The 17,779-nt window shown below is 35.2% G+C and overlaps 1 protein-coding gene across 1 annotated transcript in view; it reads left to right on the forward strand.

Moving 5' to 3' along the window:
• The window catches only part of CSMD1 (CUB and Sushi multiple domains 1), a 1,320,281-nt gene that overhangs the window by 961,613 nt on the left and 340,889 nt on the right, over window positions 1-17,779 (forward strand). Inside the window, 3 exon segments of the mRNA XM_068415956.1 lie at window positions 12,172-12,354; window positions 14,149-14,475; window positions 17,345-17,539. Coding sequence (XP_068272057.1) covers window positions 12,172-12,354; window positions 14,149-14,475; window positions 17,345-17,539 — 705 coding nt within the window.

Genomic DNA, 17,779 nt, shown 5'->3' on the forward strand with positions numbered 1-17,779 from the left:
CTTTCACCAAACATATACCCTGATAGGAACAACATAAATGTACATTCGTATTTTTTTCCCCCTTACTTGCACTATTTGAAAGAATTAAAATGTTATCATCCTTTTCAGCTTCTCCCTCAATGTAAGTCCACGATTTCAGGATGTTGCAATGAGTTAAAACCGTTGCTGTTCACTGATGTTGCATAATAAATTTTTTCCTGTCACATCCCACCCCCTGCACAGGACTATAAGCTTCATATTAAAAGCCATAGAAAGATTCTCTTCATTTTTTTTTTAAATTTGATTGGAATAGATCACTTTAACTATAGCTATGCAAGGTAGTGTTATTCAGAGCAACACATATCATCTCTATTCAGGATGAAATGTTATCAGGAAAGCATGGTGGGCAAGACCCCAGCACACATCCAAAACTTTTCTTTCCAAGCTGGAAGTTAACAATAATCAGCCTACCATTTCTGTATATATGCATTGCATCACATTGTAAATGTATGTAGAAATCACACATCTTTCTCAAGAATTCAAGACTTGTGTTGCATGGCAGTTTTACACCCTGAAGGTAACTGTCAGAATAAGTATTCTTTGAGACCTAGTCTTTAGATTCTTGTCTTTAGATTCTGGTTCACTGTAGCATTTAAAATTAAATTCTGAGTTTCAGTAATGGTTGTAATAATTTGGACACTACAAAACTGGTGCTCAAAGTGGTCTAAATGAAATGCTAGAACAAGTAAGAGATAACAGTTTTACTGTTGTCAACACACATCACGTAAGATCATAGTAAGATCACAAACACTTTAAAGTCACTTATTTTTGGTTTTAGGCAAATATCTTTCTGATGAACAGGTAAAGTATTTTACTTGTACCCCAGTGACTCTATGAAAGCGATAGTTAAGCTTGATTATAAATAATTGTAACAGGCACAGGACTTTCTTATAGCAATTTTCTGTTTTCTTTAGGTTTGTGCAGTTAACTTCCACAGAGGATCAATATTCAGAGGGAGGTTTTCTTCACCAAAAAACCCCATTTTTAAATCCCCAACATAACCCAACCTGTGCTTCCTTCTTTTTCTTCTGGGTTTGAAAGTGGAAAAACAAGATGTTGAATGGAATTTTCCAACTGAGTAGTCCAGTCTATCTATGCAAAGTCAAATAAACGGCTAAAAATGCCCATGAAGACTCTGTAACATGCTTTTGTGAAATTTAATTTTTTTAACTACTCTCACTGAAAATAACACATTAATTTTATTTAGTTAGTTATTTTCTTGAACGTATACTATCCCAACAAAATATTTACATGTACATGTAGGTATGCACTGTTTCGGTATGGTTATATGGAATGACTTACAGAGTGAATTCTAAGCTGTGAGGCTTCTTTTATTTGTCTACAGAGTAGTTTTATATGAGGTTATGTTCCTCAGAAAGTGTGTTATATTAGGGAGGAAAAAGTCTTATTTGCCTTGTCCTTGTTGCTAAAGCGTTGGTCAGGTCGAGATCTTTGGAAAGAGAAGGAAAGTGTGTCTTCCTTGGGCACGGCCCAGGAATCTCAGGTGGATGAGGCAACATGAGTAAAGAAGGAAGGAGGCACAGCAAAAAAAATTGTAATCATACAAGTTATAGATAAGAATAACAGGAAGGTCTTTGTAGATGGAAGTGGGGGCACATGCAATAAAGTCTCTAAGTTAATAAAAGAGAGAAACGTGTTCTTAGAGATCTCAGTGTAAATTGTGCATCCCCCCAAAAAAATGCTAAGAGTTGCTGGACTGAGTGCAACCCTGGAGGGCAGGATTTGTCCTGCCAATAAAAGTAAAAGTTATTCAAAATTCTAAACTGCACTAATATTAGTACATTCAGTTGCGGTGTAATCACCTTTCCTATTTCAAATAGTACCAAGGCATCTTTCTCCCTCTTTTCCATATCCATGAATAGCTTCCAAAGCTAACATTTTTCATTTGAGCACTGACTGGTTCTATAACCTGCATTAGAAGCATACTGATCTTGAAACTCCAACACATCCCATGCATGACATCCCTTTTAATTTTCCATTTTGTTTGGTGAAACTGGACTCATCACTTCTGGTCTTAAAAGAGGAGGAACAATAATTGTCAGGTACAGAAGTGGATACTCAGGGAAAATAAGATCCTTCCATCTAACATTAATTTCATTTTACAAAATTCTCAGCTACCGTAGGCTTGAAATTTTGATGTTTGCTTTTTCCTTTGAAGAGTATGAGAAAAAGCAGCACTTATGTGGGTACGTATGAGGTTCAACAAGGCTAAGTGTTGAGTCCTGCACCTGGGTCACAACAACCCTATGCACCAATACAGGTATGGAGAAGAGTGGCTGGAAAGCTGCCCGGTGGAAAGGGACCTGGGGGTGTTGATCGACAGCCAGCTGAATATGAGCCAGCAGTGTGCCCAGGTGGCCAAGAAGGCCAATGGCATCCTGGCTTATATCACAAATAGTGTGGCCAGCAGGACTAGGGAAGTAATTGTCCCTCTGTACTCAGCAATGGTGAGGCTACATCTCGAATACTGTGTTCAGTTTTGGGCCCCTCACTACAAGAAAGACATTGAGGTGCTGGAGAGAGTCCAAAGAAGGGCAACGAAGATGGTGAAGGGTCTAGAGCGCAAGTCCTATGAGGAGTGGCTGAGGGAACTGGGGTTGTTTAGCCTGGAGAAAAGGAGGCTGAGGGGAGACCTTATCACTGTCTACAACTACCTGAAAGGAGGTTGTAGTGAGGTGGGTGTCTGTCTCTTCTCCCAAGTAAAAAGTGACAGGATGAAAGGAAACAGCCTCAAGTTATGCCAGGGGAAGTTTAGATTGGATATCAGGAAAAATTTCTTCACTGAAAGGATTATCAAACATTGGAACAGGTGTCCCAGGGAAGTGGTTGAATCACCATCCCTGGTGGTATTTAAAAGACGTGTGGATGTGGTGCTTAGGGACATGGTTTAGTGGTGGACTTGGCAGTGCTAGGTTAATGGTTGGACTCAACGATTTTAAGGTCCTTTCCAACCAAAACGGTTCTATGATTCCAAAAATATGCACAAGAAGATATGTACACCTACAATATCTGTCACAGGGCTACAGCATCTTGAAAATACTATGGCTACTATTGATTAACTATTTTTCTGTAATATCATTTGTATAGCAAATTGTTAAGATTGGGCTAAAAAATTATATTCTAAGCTAGTTGAAGCAGTTCGTTTGCCTGATAGTTCTTTATTTACATTTATGCTTTGAGATACTATCATTATCTAATTTTAATCCATTTAATATATGCTAAATTGATTTTCTATTATGTCAGTTCTTAATTAGTTGTCATATGTTGCTAGTTTAAAGGGTTGAAAGAAGTCCAAATATGTTGTGCCAACCAAGCTTATACTCTAAAAACCAGATTGTTTGTATGACATGACCAATTTTCCATAAAACCATGTTAAATGGTGTGAATTATATTTTCATCACTTAACCCTTTAGAAATAGACTCCTCTGTTGTCTGTTCCATTACTTTGCTTAAGATCAGTGTTGGCTTTACAATCCTATAATTACACAGGTCAACTTGCTTGCACTTGTAAAACATTGGTATCACACTGCTTCCTTTGTAGACAACTACCATGTCTTCCTTGCCAGGTTATAAGATAATTTCAGGTAAAGATGTTCAAGGATATTCTGTTGTAAAGGAAGGTAAAGCATATCACTTTCCCAGTTTGAGGGGACAAATTATATACACATGCATTTGCATATTTCCTCATAGCGTGTTGATACTAGACAATAACGAATGTTTAAGGAAAAAATGGTGAAGTACACAGTGTTAAATCAAGAGACAGCGATAATCCCAGAGTAGTTTCCCTGTTTCCAGTGATGCATGGCTCAAGTACTTCCTTTTTGTCTCTCAATAAGATTTTCTTCTGTGTATTTGTTCAATCACTTTTTGAACACATATATTTCACCTCCAAAAAAAAGAGATTTCCAGTCTATTTAATTGGTCCTCAGTTCCTCAGAAATAACAACTCTGATCTTTTGTTTTCCTTCCCTAGTTCTAATGTATCCTTTGTTATATGGAGGAGCAGAACTACATACAATATTCAACACGCAAATGAAATAGGTTTTGGTGTGATGTCAGAATACTATTTTCTGTTTTGTTCACTGTTTCTTTCCTAGCAATTCCTAACATTTTCAGTAGCTTACGGTGTCATAGAATTATCTTTAGTATGCCAGAGTTCTAGTTCCTGAGTGATAACTGTCAATTCAGAACCTATCATTGTGCCTGCAAACTCATAATAATTTTTTCCAGATTTATTTTTCTACAATTATCAATAATGAATTTCACCTGCTATTTCATCAGTTGGTTAGTTGATATCATAAACTTTTCTACAACAATTAACAGAAAGCTGCTTCCTCATCCTTGTTCAGATTTGATCTGCATCTACCCCTAGACATGTAAAACTGATTGTAAACAGACATTTTATTTTTCTACACTCTGTAATAGAATATTTAAGTACAGAGTAAATATCAAATTTAAAGAACATATTTGTTGAAAAAGTTTGTTTTTTTTCTTCTTGAATTGTTTTATTACTTTGAAGGTTTTTATATTATATTATAAGGTATGATCCCTTCCAATCCCTAACATTCTGTGATTCTGTGATTCTGTGAATATGATGTGTTATTATTACCAACAAGCCATCCATATGCTATGATAGTGAACTGTTAGCTTAAATGGACTTCCTATAAAAAATTTTCATGTTGTTTTTTCATCTATCTGATTCTAAGGTCATGTTTGTTTTTTAATATTGATGCAGAATGCAATAAGGTAGAAGCAACAAAAATTAATCTACTGGATATGATCTGTGGCCTTTTTGATAACAGCAAGGACAAAACATTTCAGAGAAATTGTGAGACATCTCTTAGAATGCTTATGGGAACTATATGACCTGTAAAGGAGGCCTTCTTTTTTTATAGGTGGAGACTGATAATAAATTGCACTGTAAAATTTCTTTGAAGAAATTTACTGGAATAATGATAAAATTGTGATAATCTATAAAATTACCATGTAAGGCCACTCTGTTTTTAGCTTTAGGACAGCCTCATTTTAGCTTTAATAGCCACTTTTACAGTCCAATTATGTGCTATCTGAAATATTTTTTCTGTTAGTTTTGATTTATCATTTTCACTTTCAGTAGATGTTCCTGTGTTCCTTTGTAGGAATCATATATAATCTCATTATTTTACTTATGTCCTTTTCTGCAATCCTGAGCAGAAATCTCTATCCCTTCTATTTGAATAAGGGTTTCTCTTTGTATAAGGATTTCTCCGTTTGTGTTTTTGAATTCCCATAATTTTTCAGCATCTTATTGAGATTAGAAACCAGTATTACACATGCATTTCAAGGAAGGCTGAACTTTCTACTTACGTAAACAGCAGCATTTTGTCCTTCCTTAGGTATTTGTACTGCCAGCTCCTTGTCTATTTTTAAAACAGAAGGGACCTTCAATAATGTCTGATTCATTATCCTAAACTGAAACTATTGCCTTGTAGTACTGAAAGTTCGTGTGTAATTTTGCAGCTCGTTAATTTTTGTAGACCACGATGGTTTCCAATGAAGCAAGAAAAAGCATACTTCAGAGGAATACAGTATTATTTTGAGATACCCACTTGAATCCTTTCCTTCATCTTAAGTTTCTTGTGCAAACCTTTAACACCTGTAATCTATAAATCTGTTCAGGAACTGTAAAACCATTGCTGATTCTGCTTTCTATTTTTCCTGTGCTGAAGCCCTAGAGAGCCAAGCGCTCTGTTCCTGCCATTGAAGAAGCACTTATGGTTTTAAATATTTACTGTGTAATTTAATAGTGGCATTGAAGTCACAATGGCCTGAAAACAGGGAAGAACAAGTGTGTAGAAAGAAGTAATGTCTGTTTAGCCCATTTGTAATTTGTCCTTTTATAACTCATCCGCCTGACAAAAATGATTGACTTAACAGAGATATTTGCTTTATGTCACATTACAGTTGCAGACTTTGCCTTTATATATGTTACTTCGCTTTCATTAAGCGGGATTTTAATGACATTGTCTGGGACTGAAATTTGAATTCTAATAGTGAGGCGGAAGATATAGGGTCATAATGTGCTCCTGGTCCAAATACGTTTTATTGTTGAGATCCATGGGAAGATCAGCTTAAAGGTTTATGGTATACACTCAATAGTATAAGAGTTGAAATAAATAAAACATAGCATTTGTCGTATCACAGTTTGTTCTATATAACAGTAGTTTTCTGTCTCTCTTCTAAATTTAGGAAAATGTTATGTAAGTGTCAGATTCCACTGTGTCAGGTATTATGACTATTAATGCAGAGAGGCATGAGGAATAAGAGGAAATGAACTAAATGTTCAATTGTCTTATATTTAAAACATGAATTTCTGTGACCTGTCATATAAAAGTTTAGATGTTAAACCTAAAAGGTCATATCTGACACAGCAATAAACTTCCAAATTCTCTTTTTTTTTTTTTGTAAATGTATACCTGTGTCAGCTCTCAGCTTCCCTTAACCTGTCTTGACTATAGCTAAGATTATAATTACAAAATGTTGTCAAATTCATGATTTTAGGTTTTAGAGGTATTGACTTCAACTTTCTGATAGACCTTGAACTACTGATGTTTATTTATGTATCTCTTCTTTGAAACAATGTATGGTTGTGTAACCCACATGTTTAAAACACTTATTTAATTTAAATTGCATTTATACATCTGAAATTAGTGTGAGGGTATTAATACTCTACTCATAAAAGTTGTATCTACTTGCAGATTTAGTGCTTTTTATGATGATTCACTAATCATCTAAGCTAGAATATTGGATAGTGTGAATGAAAACATGGTGGCATTAAGAATTTCATTTTAACTCTGTATTTTTAATCTAGTAATAAGGGAAAAAAAGGTAAATTACTACCATGACTAATTGTCACGGTTTAAAGCTGGGCCGGCTATGAAACCGGTGGCAGACGCTCTCTATTACCCACCCTCCCACCCTCCAGAAGGGAAAGGGAAAGGGAAAAGGGAGAGAGTCTTACAGGTTGGAAAGTTAAAACAGTTTTAATAAACTATAATAGTGAAAAAGAGTATAATAATAATAATGGAAATAATAAAACCTATACAAATGTATACAAAACCAAGACTGAACTCCTCCGATGTCAGTCACGTCACCACCGGCACTGCAGGGCAGGCTCCGGGAAGGCCTAGGCTGGGCCCCGCGATGTACCGGAACTGGATTCAGGGATGCACGGATCGGGACCAGAGGCAACAGGAAAACAGACAGAGTCCTCTTCCGACACCGGCCATAGCAGAAGGTGTGAGAAGGCGAGAAGAAGGGCGAGACCCTCGTGATCCCCCCGCTTTATACTGAGAATGATGTATATGGGATGGAATACCTTCGTTGGTCAATTTTGGGTCACCTCCCCTGTCTGCTCCTCCCTGCAGGTGCGACCCTTCTACAGCTCTTCACTTGTAATTAGTGAGGAATTTAGCATTGACCTTGGTTTCTCTAGGAATAAGTCTAAGCAAGAGCCTTTCTGCATAACATCCCTACTGGTGCCTCAGTGATAACTATAAACTTCGAGTGTTATCAGTCCTAGAAGCAGAGACTGTCTGCAAAACATGCAGTTAGTTTCAGAAAGTGCAGTTACTTAGAAGAAACTTAGCTGAAAGTAAAAATCACTGAAAGGAAAATTGGTCTGTTTTGGGCCAAACCAGGACACTAATAAATTCAAGTCTGCCAAATGTTATAATCTATGAAGTATTTTATTGTATATTTCAGATACCTGGGTCAAAGTAATGTAAAGCCTTTTCATCAAAAAGACGTGAGTTGCTATGTGACACCTTTCCAGTAGTAGTCATAATACTTTTTTAGATATCACTTAATATAACTTTGGAATTGCCATATTTCTTCCTTTGAAAGAAAACACAACAGAGACATCTTTAATTAAATTCAGAGGGATATGATCTTCTCATCAGAAATCTAATCTTGTCATTCTCCAACATTAAAGAGAGAATATTCCCTGAAACTGAGTAAATATTTCTAGTTTACAAACAAGATGAAAAGTCTCTTTCCCCAGGCTACTGAAAGAGAGTACATGAAAGCCAGAAACAACTGAATAAGATCAATGTTTATATTTCGGTAAACAGAGGAAGCTGATGTTTAAATTTGAGCTTGAGAGGTTATTTGCAAACTTCATTGAAGCTCACACAGCTCTAAGGACTCAGATCAAAAGACATCCAACATTGAATGAGTATGCAGAATAATTCTAAAGGAATAAGGGTTTTATTACCACACTTTAAATAGGTTAGCATAGCTTGTATTTTCATGTTTGTCATTTTAAGAACCTTTTCTCTCCCATAGGATTTCTCTAAGAGCTCAACATACCTCCAACTGACTTGGTCAGAAGAATGTTTTCTTTTTAGCAAACAGATATATAACTCCTTTGCAATTTATGATGCAGAATAATTGGTGCATGTGTTGAAGTAATAATGCACCTCAAGTGAATTTAGACATTTAAAAAATTTGTTGACCAAATCAGTGGAAGTTGGGTAGGTACCAGAACAGACAACAAAAGAAAAACCTGTGTTAAATACCAGAGGACAGAAAAATGTTGGGAATCATTACATGTCTATAGTACTCTAGATCTAGTTATAAACAAATAGTATTCTTTATGTATAAATACAAAACCCTGTATTTGGCCTTCTCTGTCTTCCCTAACTTTTGGTCGGTCATTAATGTATGTGACGGAATGCTAGCTCTTTACTAAAGACAAATGTACAGAATATTTAATATTGTGTTCTGCTGCTGCTAGAATTTTTACATGGATTTATATTTTGCAATACCTTAATTAAAAAAATTAAAAATTCAGATGTTATAATTGAGACTCTACTAAGAGTTCATATCTTTTTATGGAGAAGGGAAGTTTTGTCATCTTAACCACTACAGATCTGCAATCAGTCTATCTATCTATGAGAAATTCAGTCAGCTAAAACACAGCTTTTTGGGTTTTTGGTATTTTTCAAAGATTTTGGAAGGAAATTGTCTAATGCATGCATTAATTAATTGTAATACAAGAGCAGAGACAGATGTTGAACTGAAAAAGTGCATGGAAAGTTGTAAAAGTATCTAAGTTGGGTGTTCTTGATTTTGTGGTGTGTAAACAACAGATCTTTGTCTCACTGTAAAATTAATTGGTAGAATATTAATTGATCTAATATTGCGGTATTGATAGTAACACCTCTAAGGAAATATGAGTAAGAATGATATTATATGCATGTTATAGTAAATCTTCATACCAGGAAATTTGTGTGAAACTTGAAGATAGAAGTGAATGCTATCCATTGACATTAAATGGGTGCTTTCTTTCAACCTGAATAACTTGGTTTTGACTAGAGTACATTTTCTGTTAATGATACATAGTCTTCACTTCAAAGTTTGTGAATAAGTAGATTTCTAGAGCTGGATGGAATTTTTCAAGCTTTGTATTGTCAAAATGCAAATAAGACATCCTCAGAAGTGTTTTATGAATTTGTGACATTTGCTGAATTGCTTATGTTGAGCAAACAAGCACAAACCCTAAAAGCTGAGACAGAAATAAAGCTAATACATTTCACTTTGACATTTTTATGAGTTATTTGCCTTTTCAATGTAAAATAATTTGGTTTAAAAATTTCTTCTAATGTATTTTAAGACAGCACTTAAAATTAATCATTAAACTATTTTTATGAGACAGATTTTATTAAACCTTTATTTTTCAAAAAAATAAAAGTATTTTTTAAAATGTTTGACCTGAAATTAGTTTTGATATTTTTAATTGCTTGTTTGTGCTTGCAAATCAGATATTTAAAAATCCAAATTATATCTCCACCCCAAGTAAATCTGGGCATTCTTGGATGAAGGGTGATATATTAAGAAGCACAAAGTATTTGCTTAGTCTCTAAAGTTTATTCTGTGTTCTTGCTTTCCTCAGTAAGAGCTCAGTTCCGACTAAAGACATACTGCACCAGTTTTCTACAAAAATGGAATTTTCAACCTGCCAGAAAGCTTAATTCACAGCAATTTCTGTTAAAAGTTTTGGTTCGCTGTTCCATAACCCTCTCCTAGGGCTTGGTGTATCTCCTGAGAGTTAGAAAGCATCCTGATCTGTCTTCTATTTCAGTAAATTTATTAATTTAAGATATTTCGATACTTCCTCTGCAGACCATGGAAAGAAACACTTATTGCTTTCTTTTAAGGGATAAATCTTCAGCAATGCCTTTGCAAAACCTTGCAGACAGTTTGCCTCCTGACACTCCTGCCTGATCTTCAAGACACAACAGTGTTTTGGAAAAGAGTGGTTATGATCATTCTCACATGCTGGTTTAGATATAGCTCTGCTATCAGTGGCAGAGATGAACTTCTAAAATGCGATTAAAATGTGGGTTCTGATTTTCTGTAGTTCCCCACATTTTCATGTAGGATGTGGAGCTGTAGATAGCTGGGAACAGAGAGATTTCCAGTGCTCCACTGTGGAAGTAGGAATCAATGTCTCTGTGGGAGCAGGCAAGTGAAACAGCATCAAAGCATTTCTAAATACATGTAATTTTGAATCCTTATTTACAAATATTATTTATGATATTGCTCTGCAAGTGTTTTATTATATTTCTGTACTGGACGTTTTTGAAGATGTTTTAATTCATTTGATACATTCTAGCTTTCTGGTAAGACAAATTATTTAAATAAAACAACTGACTCTGGAACTGCTTTGAACTCATAGATGGAATAGTTGCTCTTAATTTTCTCTTCAAAGTTGGATTTCTAAAATTACCAAGAAAAAAATGTATACGTCTTTTTATCTTGATGAATAACTTGTTCTTTTGTGAAATATGTGGCATATTTTCTGAACATGCTTGCAAACAATCTGTTCGCAACTGCTTCAGGAGTATAAAAATAGTGGATTGACTTCACATATCATAATAATGCCATCCTGCATCTTAAAAATTCTGGTGGAGTTATCATGTCAAGAAATACACTTCTGCCAGGATTTAACATTAGTAGATCTAATATTTGACAGCAGATATTTTTAATGGTGTTAAATTATATCAATATTTAATACTATTCGGTGAGATGAATTTGCTTGTTATCCTGAATGTTTCAGATTTCTTACCTTGGATTGAACTGGGAAACAATTAAATAACAAGAATTTTATCACTAATTTAATTTGAATTAAATTTACATCATTTTACTACAGGTGTAACAACACAGTTTACAGAACCAGAAGTCCTTTGTTTTTATTTTTACTAGTCAAATGGAAATTAACAGAAAAATTGCTTTAAATTTAATGGCAAAGAAGTGCAGCCTTCATTTTTGAATGAACAGCAAAGTATATAATACTTTGTAAGATGATTCAGAATTTCTATCAATCACAGGCAATTAATATCTGCATTTCCTTTCCTAATATTCTTGTTATTCATAAATTTCATAAGACTTGGGTTTTTTTTATATTCTTATCTTGTATATGTACATTTAATATCTACAAATTAGAAAATTTAAATACCAGATCTAGAGAATATCTAGAAGGTATAATCCAAAATGTTAATCACTTTTCAGTGTAGCTGGCAAAAATGTGGCTCGAATTTGAAGTATGAGATTAAGAAGTAATTCTTCAGTTTTGTTTTTATTATATTTTAGTGCTTAAAATGAAATTCATTGATGCTATCAGTAATTTATATACTTTTAATCGTATTGCTAATAGCCTTATAAATGTAGTTGCAGATGTGAGAGTTAAGATAGATTCTTTATTACTAGTACTTCATTACCAGAAATTGGATCTACACATCGTATGTCTCCATGGTTAGAATGGAGACTATCTATGGCTTTATAATTTTACCTTCAAATATGCTGTAATTCAGTGCAGCCATACAGTTAAACATGAGTATTTTGTTATCCTCAGAAATGCAGGTATGGAAGCTATTAGCTTGTGAAAAGACTTTAGATCCTAAGTCATCTTGGGGGCAGTTCTACAGCATTTACCTCTAGTTCACTTTCAGCTGTAAATATTAGTTTAAGGCATAATACCAAATATTTTGAATGCACTTCTGATGCTGACATATAAATTGCTTGCAAATATATTTTCCTTATTATTGTGTTTGAATTTTTTATATTCAGAAATTGAGAAAGGAGGCTGTGGAGACCCTGGAATTCCATCATATGGAAAAAGGACTGGCAGCAGTTTTCTGCATGGAGACACACTTACCTTTGAATGTCAAGCAGCTTTTGAACTGGTGGGAGAGAGAACGATTACATGTCAACAAAACAACCAGTGGTCTGGCAACAAACCCAGCTGTGTTTGTAAGAATTATTATTTTTCTTTTTCTGTATTATTTTTCTGACCTTAGCATCTTCCTTTTCTTAGCATGTATGACTAGCCAGCAGGAAAACATTTCAAAAGACCTTGAAGACTTTTTCAGTCACATGTTTTTTTTCAGGTGGCTCAATAGTAGCTCGTTTATGGGGGATATCACGTAGGACTGTTTTAGAATGTTCTTTCCCCTAATTTTATATTTAATTGAACCATTTAACACTTAATGTAGAAGTGTGTTGAATTAGACTCTAAATGAGCAAATCCTAATAGCAGGTAAGGGTTCAAAAGGACTCTGTGGCACATGCACGTTGATTCTAGCAGTACAAAGCAGTCTGCAGATCTACATAAGAAAAGATTTTTTTTTTTCTGATATCCTAATAAAGTGTGAAAATGACTATAAGGAATATAAGGATATTCAACATGGAAAAAGGGAAGGTAAAATCACTACTTGTGAATTTTGTTTTAAAAAATAAAATGTTTGTAGGTAAGCTTGTAGGTGAATTTAAACAGAAGAATTTTTTTTTTTAGTTTTCTTTTTTCTTCTTCTTTGGTAAAAGAGAGTAAATCTTTCTAGTACACAGGTATATTAGGCACTTCAGTTCTCCAGACCATATTACCTTTTCCTGTAAAGAGTCTTATAATTCAGTACTGGATTTTCAAAACAACCTTAGTGAGGTGTCCAGTTCTCCCTGGACATACATGTATTTTGCAGCTGTGTTAGTACAGGACTTACCAAGCTGAGTAACTTGCTCTGGACTGGAAGAAGCTTATCTGCTCATGCAATGCTGAAATGTGTCTAAGCATGTAAGTCCTGACACGAAGACAGTGCAGCTGCAATTCCCTTTGAAGACAGAAGTCACGTTTCTTCATGGTGCTGTATTGCATTGGGTTGATATATTAGTTTCTGGTGGCCATAGTGTGGAATATTTTACTGTGCTCCACTGTTTGATGTGAACATGCTCTATGGAAGATAATGGAACCTAAACTTGCAACATCTATTTACAAATGTTGAATTCAGCTTGACACATTAGAAGACCTGCGTAATGGTTATCCTTTGTGTTAATTAATATGCAGTGAGCCTTCCTCTTTCTGAATGTACTGTACTTCTCACTAAAGTACCAGCCACAAGCTCATGTTTCTGAAATCAGTTAGGAATCATCCTGATGAAAATTGGCCCAAAAGAATGAAAAAGGAGGAGAGCTATGAATCATTTTTGTTTAATTGCCCTGTGCTATCGAAGGGAAACTAGGGGTAAAATAAGTTTGTGCTATATACTCTTAAGAGTTCTTGATCAGGTCATATCTAAATTTCTACTATTATGTGCATCAGCATGAACTTTGCGTATTACAGACAAAACTGACCCTTGTGCTTGATTTTTTGGATTGCTAAATACAGTTTCATGCATATTCCTTTTAGAAAAAATATCACATTTAAATTTAGATGTTGCATTTTAATTTCAGAGCAAACTTACCAATTTTTCCAAATTCTGACACATCAGGCATTACTTTTGCTTTCTTTGGCATTCTCTACATGCTTCTAATAATCTCTTGCAGGCCCTGGTGCAGTCACTTAGCCTCACTTGGGGAAAAAAAAACATGCAAGGCTGACATGTTATATTGGAGAAATGTTCTGACAGTCTTAAACATTTCCAGGTTGCATGTGTAGTAGTTTTGACATCCAGGATTCAAAAGCATCCTTTTCCACAAGAAGAGAAAATACAAAACCAAGCATTTATAATGTTTATGGATAGTATTTTGAGACTCTATTGTTGTTTCCTTTAGTCTCGTGTTTCTTCAACTTCACCACACCATCTGGAATTATTCTTTCTCCAAATTATCCTGAGGAGTATGGGAACAATATGAACTGTGTTTGGTTAATTATCTCAGAGCCAGGAAGCAGAATCCATCTGATTTTCAACGACTTTGATGTAGAACCTCAATTTGACTACCTTACAGTGAAAGATGATGGGATTTCAGATTTACCACCTCTTGGCACTTTTTCTGGCAACGAGGTCCCTTCTCAGTTGGCTAGCAGTGGGCACATAGTAAGACTTGAATTTCAGTCGGATCACTCTACCACTGGAAGAGGATTTAATATAACTTACACAAGTAAGAACCTCTGCTTTTATTTTATGCCTAGTCTTAAAATCAAGTTATCTTTCTTCATGAAAATGAAAAATAGAACATGTTTTTATTTATAATACAGAAGTAAATTGTAATGCTTGTAAAATTGCACTGCTTTCATCTGTCTTCCTGATATTCATTAGCTTATCTGAATCATTTACTTTAACTGCCCTAGTGCTGAGGAATACCCTTCATTATTTAAGGGCTTTTTTTGGTTCACACTGCGTAAATGCAGGGCTTGTAACTAAAGCCCAGTTCATTCTGATCAAAGCATCTAGTGCAAGTGATTTAATATACTTCTCAATGGAACTAGCAGGAATAGGTTCACAAAGCTGTTATGTTTAGATCCCAAATATGAAGATGTTCGTCTGAAAAGCATAAAACTATGACAAGCAACTAGAATATAATTGCAAATAAATAGCTCTGGGAACCTGCTTTGCTTTTGCATTTTATCTTCCAGTTAGATGGTGCGGTATCTAAGAATATAGACCCCTAAGAATATAAGTCTCTTTTTTGGGATACACGTAATAGTTACACTCTGTGGTTTTTCTAGTGTCTAAGAACATAGCTGATCTCATGCAGAAGTCTTTCCTATAGGAGTGCACTAATTTAAGAATCATTCTTCTCTCTGGCTACAGTTTCTTTAAGAATTTTAAGAACGTAATATCTTTGAGAATGCAATTCTCAAATGTACAAAATTTAGTTGCAACTGGTCAACAAGTTCAAAAGTTGTTAAATGTGGACCTAGCAGTCACATACATATAGAGGGATACTGAAAGCATAAATCTTTCCCATTTGGGAAAACAGACTAAAAAATATCTCGCTACAGATAGCCATCTGTTGTTTTATTTATATGAAAGGATATTAATCAATAGCACTCTTAATTGAAAACTCTAGTAACATCCTTGTTATGTATAAAACATTATTACATTTGCCATAGACTGCTAACTCTCCTAGAAGTTTTATTAGTCATTCAAAGACATTGCTTATATGGAGGTTATCTTTTTAGTTGAAGAAATTATCTTCTAAGGTTAGAGAAGAAGTTAATTGACAATGAAGTTGTCTTTGTCACATCTTGCTCTGTTCCTACCTTGTGTCAATTAAGATAATCAATTAACAGTGTTTGTTCAGGGCCAAGGTGTTTCTGCATTATTTAGAAAGATGCCCCATGTAAAACTGGAATTCATGTATTGCAACCCTTTTTAAGTCTTAGATGCCTAAATTGTTCCTTTGCTTTCAGAGAAAGGGGTAATTATTGTCCTTTGAAAAGTGGCAGGAAGAGAAAGGGGAGATCCTCACCTTAACTAAGACTGTAGAGATTAAAAGGTTTACCAGAAAATGTGAGGCCTGAATTCTAGGTATGCTTCTGTCTGAGATTATTCAGATCTCTTTTTCCATATGCTATTCTACCAAAGTAAAGACAGATCATAATAAGGACAATTTTTATAATTTCTGTTTGAAGCTGGAGAATTATGCAATCAGGACTGTAATACTCATGGATCAAACTCCCTGAGAGTCCTGATCTCCTAGGTATTATGCAAAAGAGCTTTCCACCACACTTTTCTTATTAGAGTAGGTGTTACCACTGAGCTTGATGCATGTCTTTTGTGCTAGAACTATTTAAGAGCACATAATGGAAAACTGAGATGATAAATGAGAGTGTCCCTAATTTATGAATCCTTCGTGTTCATAGGAAATGCTTAATTTAAGTTCAGCCAAAGTGCTAGTACTTCTGGACCTCCCATGTGTTGCAGGGAAAAAGTGCTCCACTCATGTGGTTTAAATCAAATCAGAATCAAAGCAGTTTATTGATTTATTAATGAAACATAACTGACAATCAGTGAACTGTAGGTTCAGGACCAACATCAGCAATTCAACAGATAAACCACAATGTTAGACACAAAATCTTAGAATCATAGAACCATAGAATATCTCAAGTTGGAAGAGACCCATAAGGATCATTGAGTCTAAGTCCCCGCTCCTCACAGGGCAACTTAAAACTAAACGAACGTCATCCAGATACTCCTTGAACTCTGACGAGCTTGGTGCCACGATCACACCTGGTGCCTCCTTGTGCTGCATGGTTAATCTTAACATATATAAATTTGCAAATACCTCTCCACTCTAATCCATCCTCATCCTGCCCTGCCAAGATTTACATACACACCTTCCCCTCACAGGACATACGAGTTACAGGCACTCATCCCTTTTCCTTGAAGTGAGTTCCCTTACTTGCACACACCTCGTGAAAGGCATGGAGGTCCCTTAGCTTTGCCTGCACTCACACTGCTGCTCTCTGCAACTCATTGATCAACATACTGGTGAGAACACCCTCCATGAGGTCACACGTGCACATGGAGGTGTGGGTCCCTGTGGGTTGCACCCTGTGTTGCCACTGCACTAGATGGAGGCATACTGCTCTCAGCATCCCACTGGGAGGTTGCTCTGACTGGCCTAGGCAGTGGACGTAGTTTTTTAGCAGTTTTTCTGCCAGATTATCTGCAACGTGAAACCACACTTCTCATTATGTTAGAGGCAAACAGCTGGATTTTGTCCAGAGGGAAATTTAAGGAAAGTGTTCTTGTATATCTAAGCCACATATAACAAAAAAGCTTCAGAATTTGAACTATGTTGCACCTGTGTGAACGTTATTGGATTTAATGATGACTGTTGAGGAGTTTTCTATACTTTCAATTATATTGTAATCTTGTTGCTTATCAAAGGTTATTTCCCTCACCAAAAAAAAAAAAAAAAGAGGCAATGTTTAGAGGGGTTGTTGTTGTTGTCATTATTATGAATATTGTTGTTGTTGTTATTATTATCATTACTTTTATTATTATTATGTTTTTATCAGCCTTTGGTCAGAATGAGTGCCATGATCCCGGCATTCCTATAAATGGGCGGCGTTTTGGAGACAGATTCCTTCTGGGAAGTTCTGTTTCCTTTCACTGTGATGATGGCTTTGTGAAGACCCAAGGCTCTGAATCCATAACATGTATTATGCAAGATGGAAATGTAGTATGGAGCTCTACCGTTCCACGTTGTGAAGGTAAGAGCACAATCTTTACTTTACACCTACGGTTTGAATAATGAAACTATTTAAATTTAGCTTACTTTTTACATTTCACACATAAATAAGACTGCTTTAGCTGAAGATATTAATTTGTCTTATTTTAACACTCTTCTCATCAAATGAGAGATCAATAATAGAAACAAGATAGCTTGCTTTTATATTATTGGAATAAATTAGCATTCTAAAAATCTGTTTCCTATTCTTTTCAAGTTCTGA

Source organism: Nyctibius grandis, chromosome 1 (assembly GCF_013368605.1).
Source record: "Nyctibius grandis isolate bNycGra1 chromosome 1, bNycGra1.pri, whole genome shotgun sequence".
In the NCBI taxonomy this organism is placed as follows: Eukaryota; Metazoa; Chordata; class Aves; order Nyctibiiformes; family Nyctibiidae; genus Nyctibius; species Nyctibius grandis.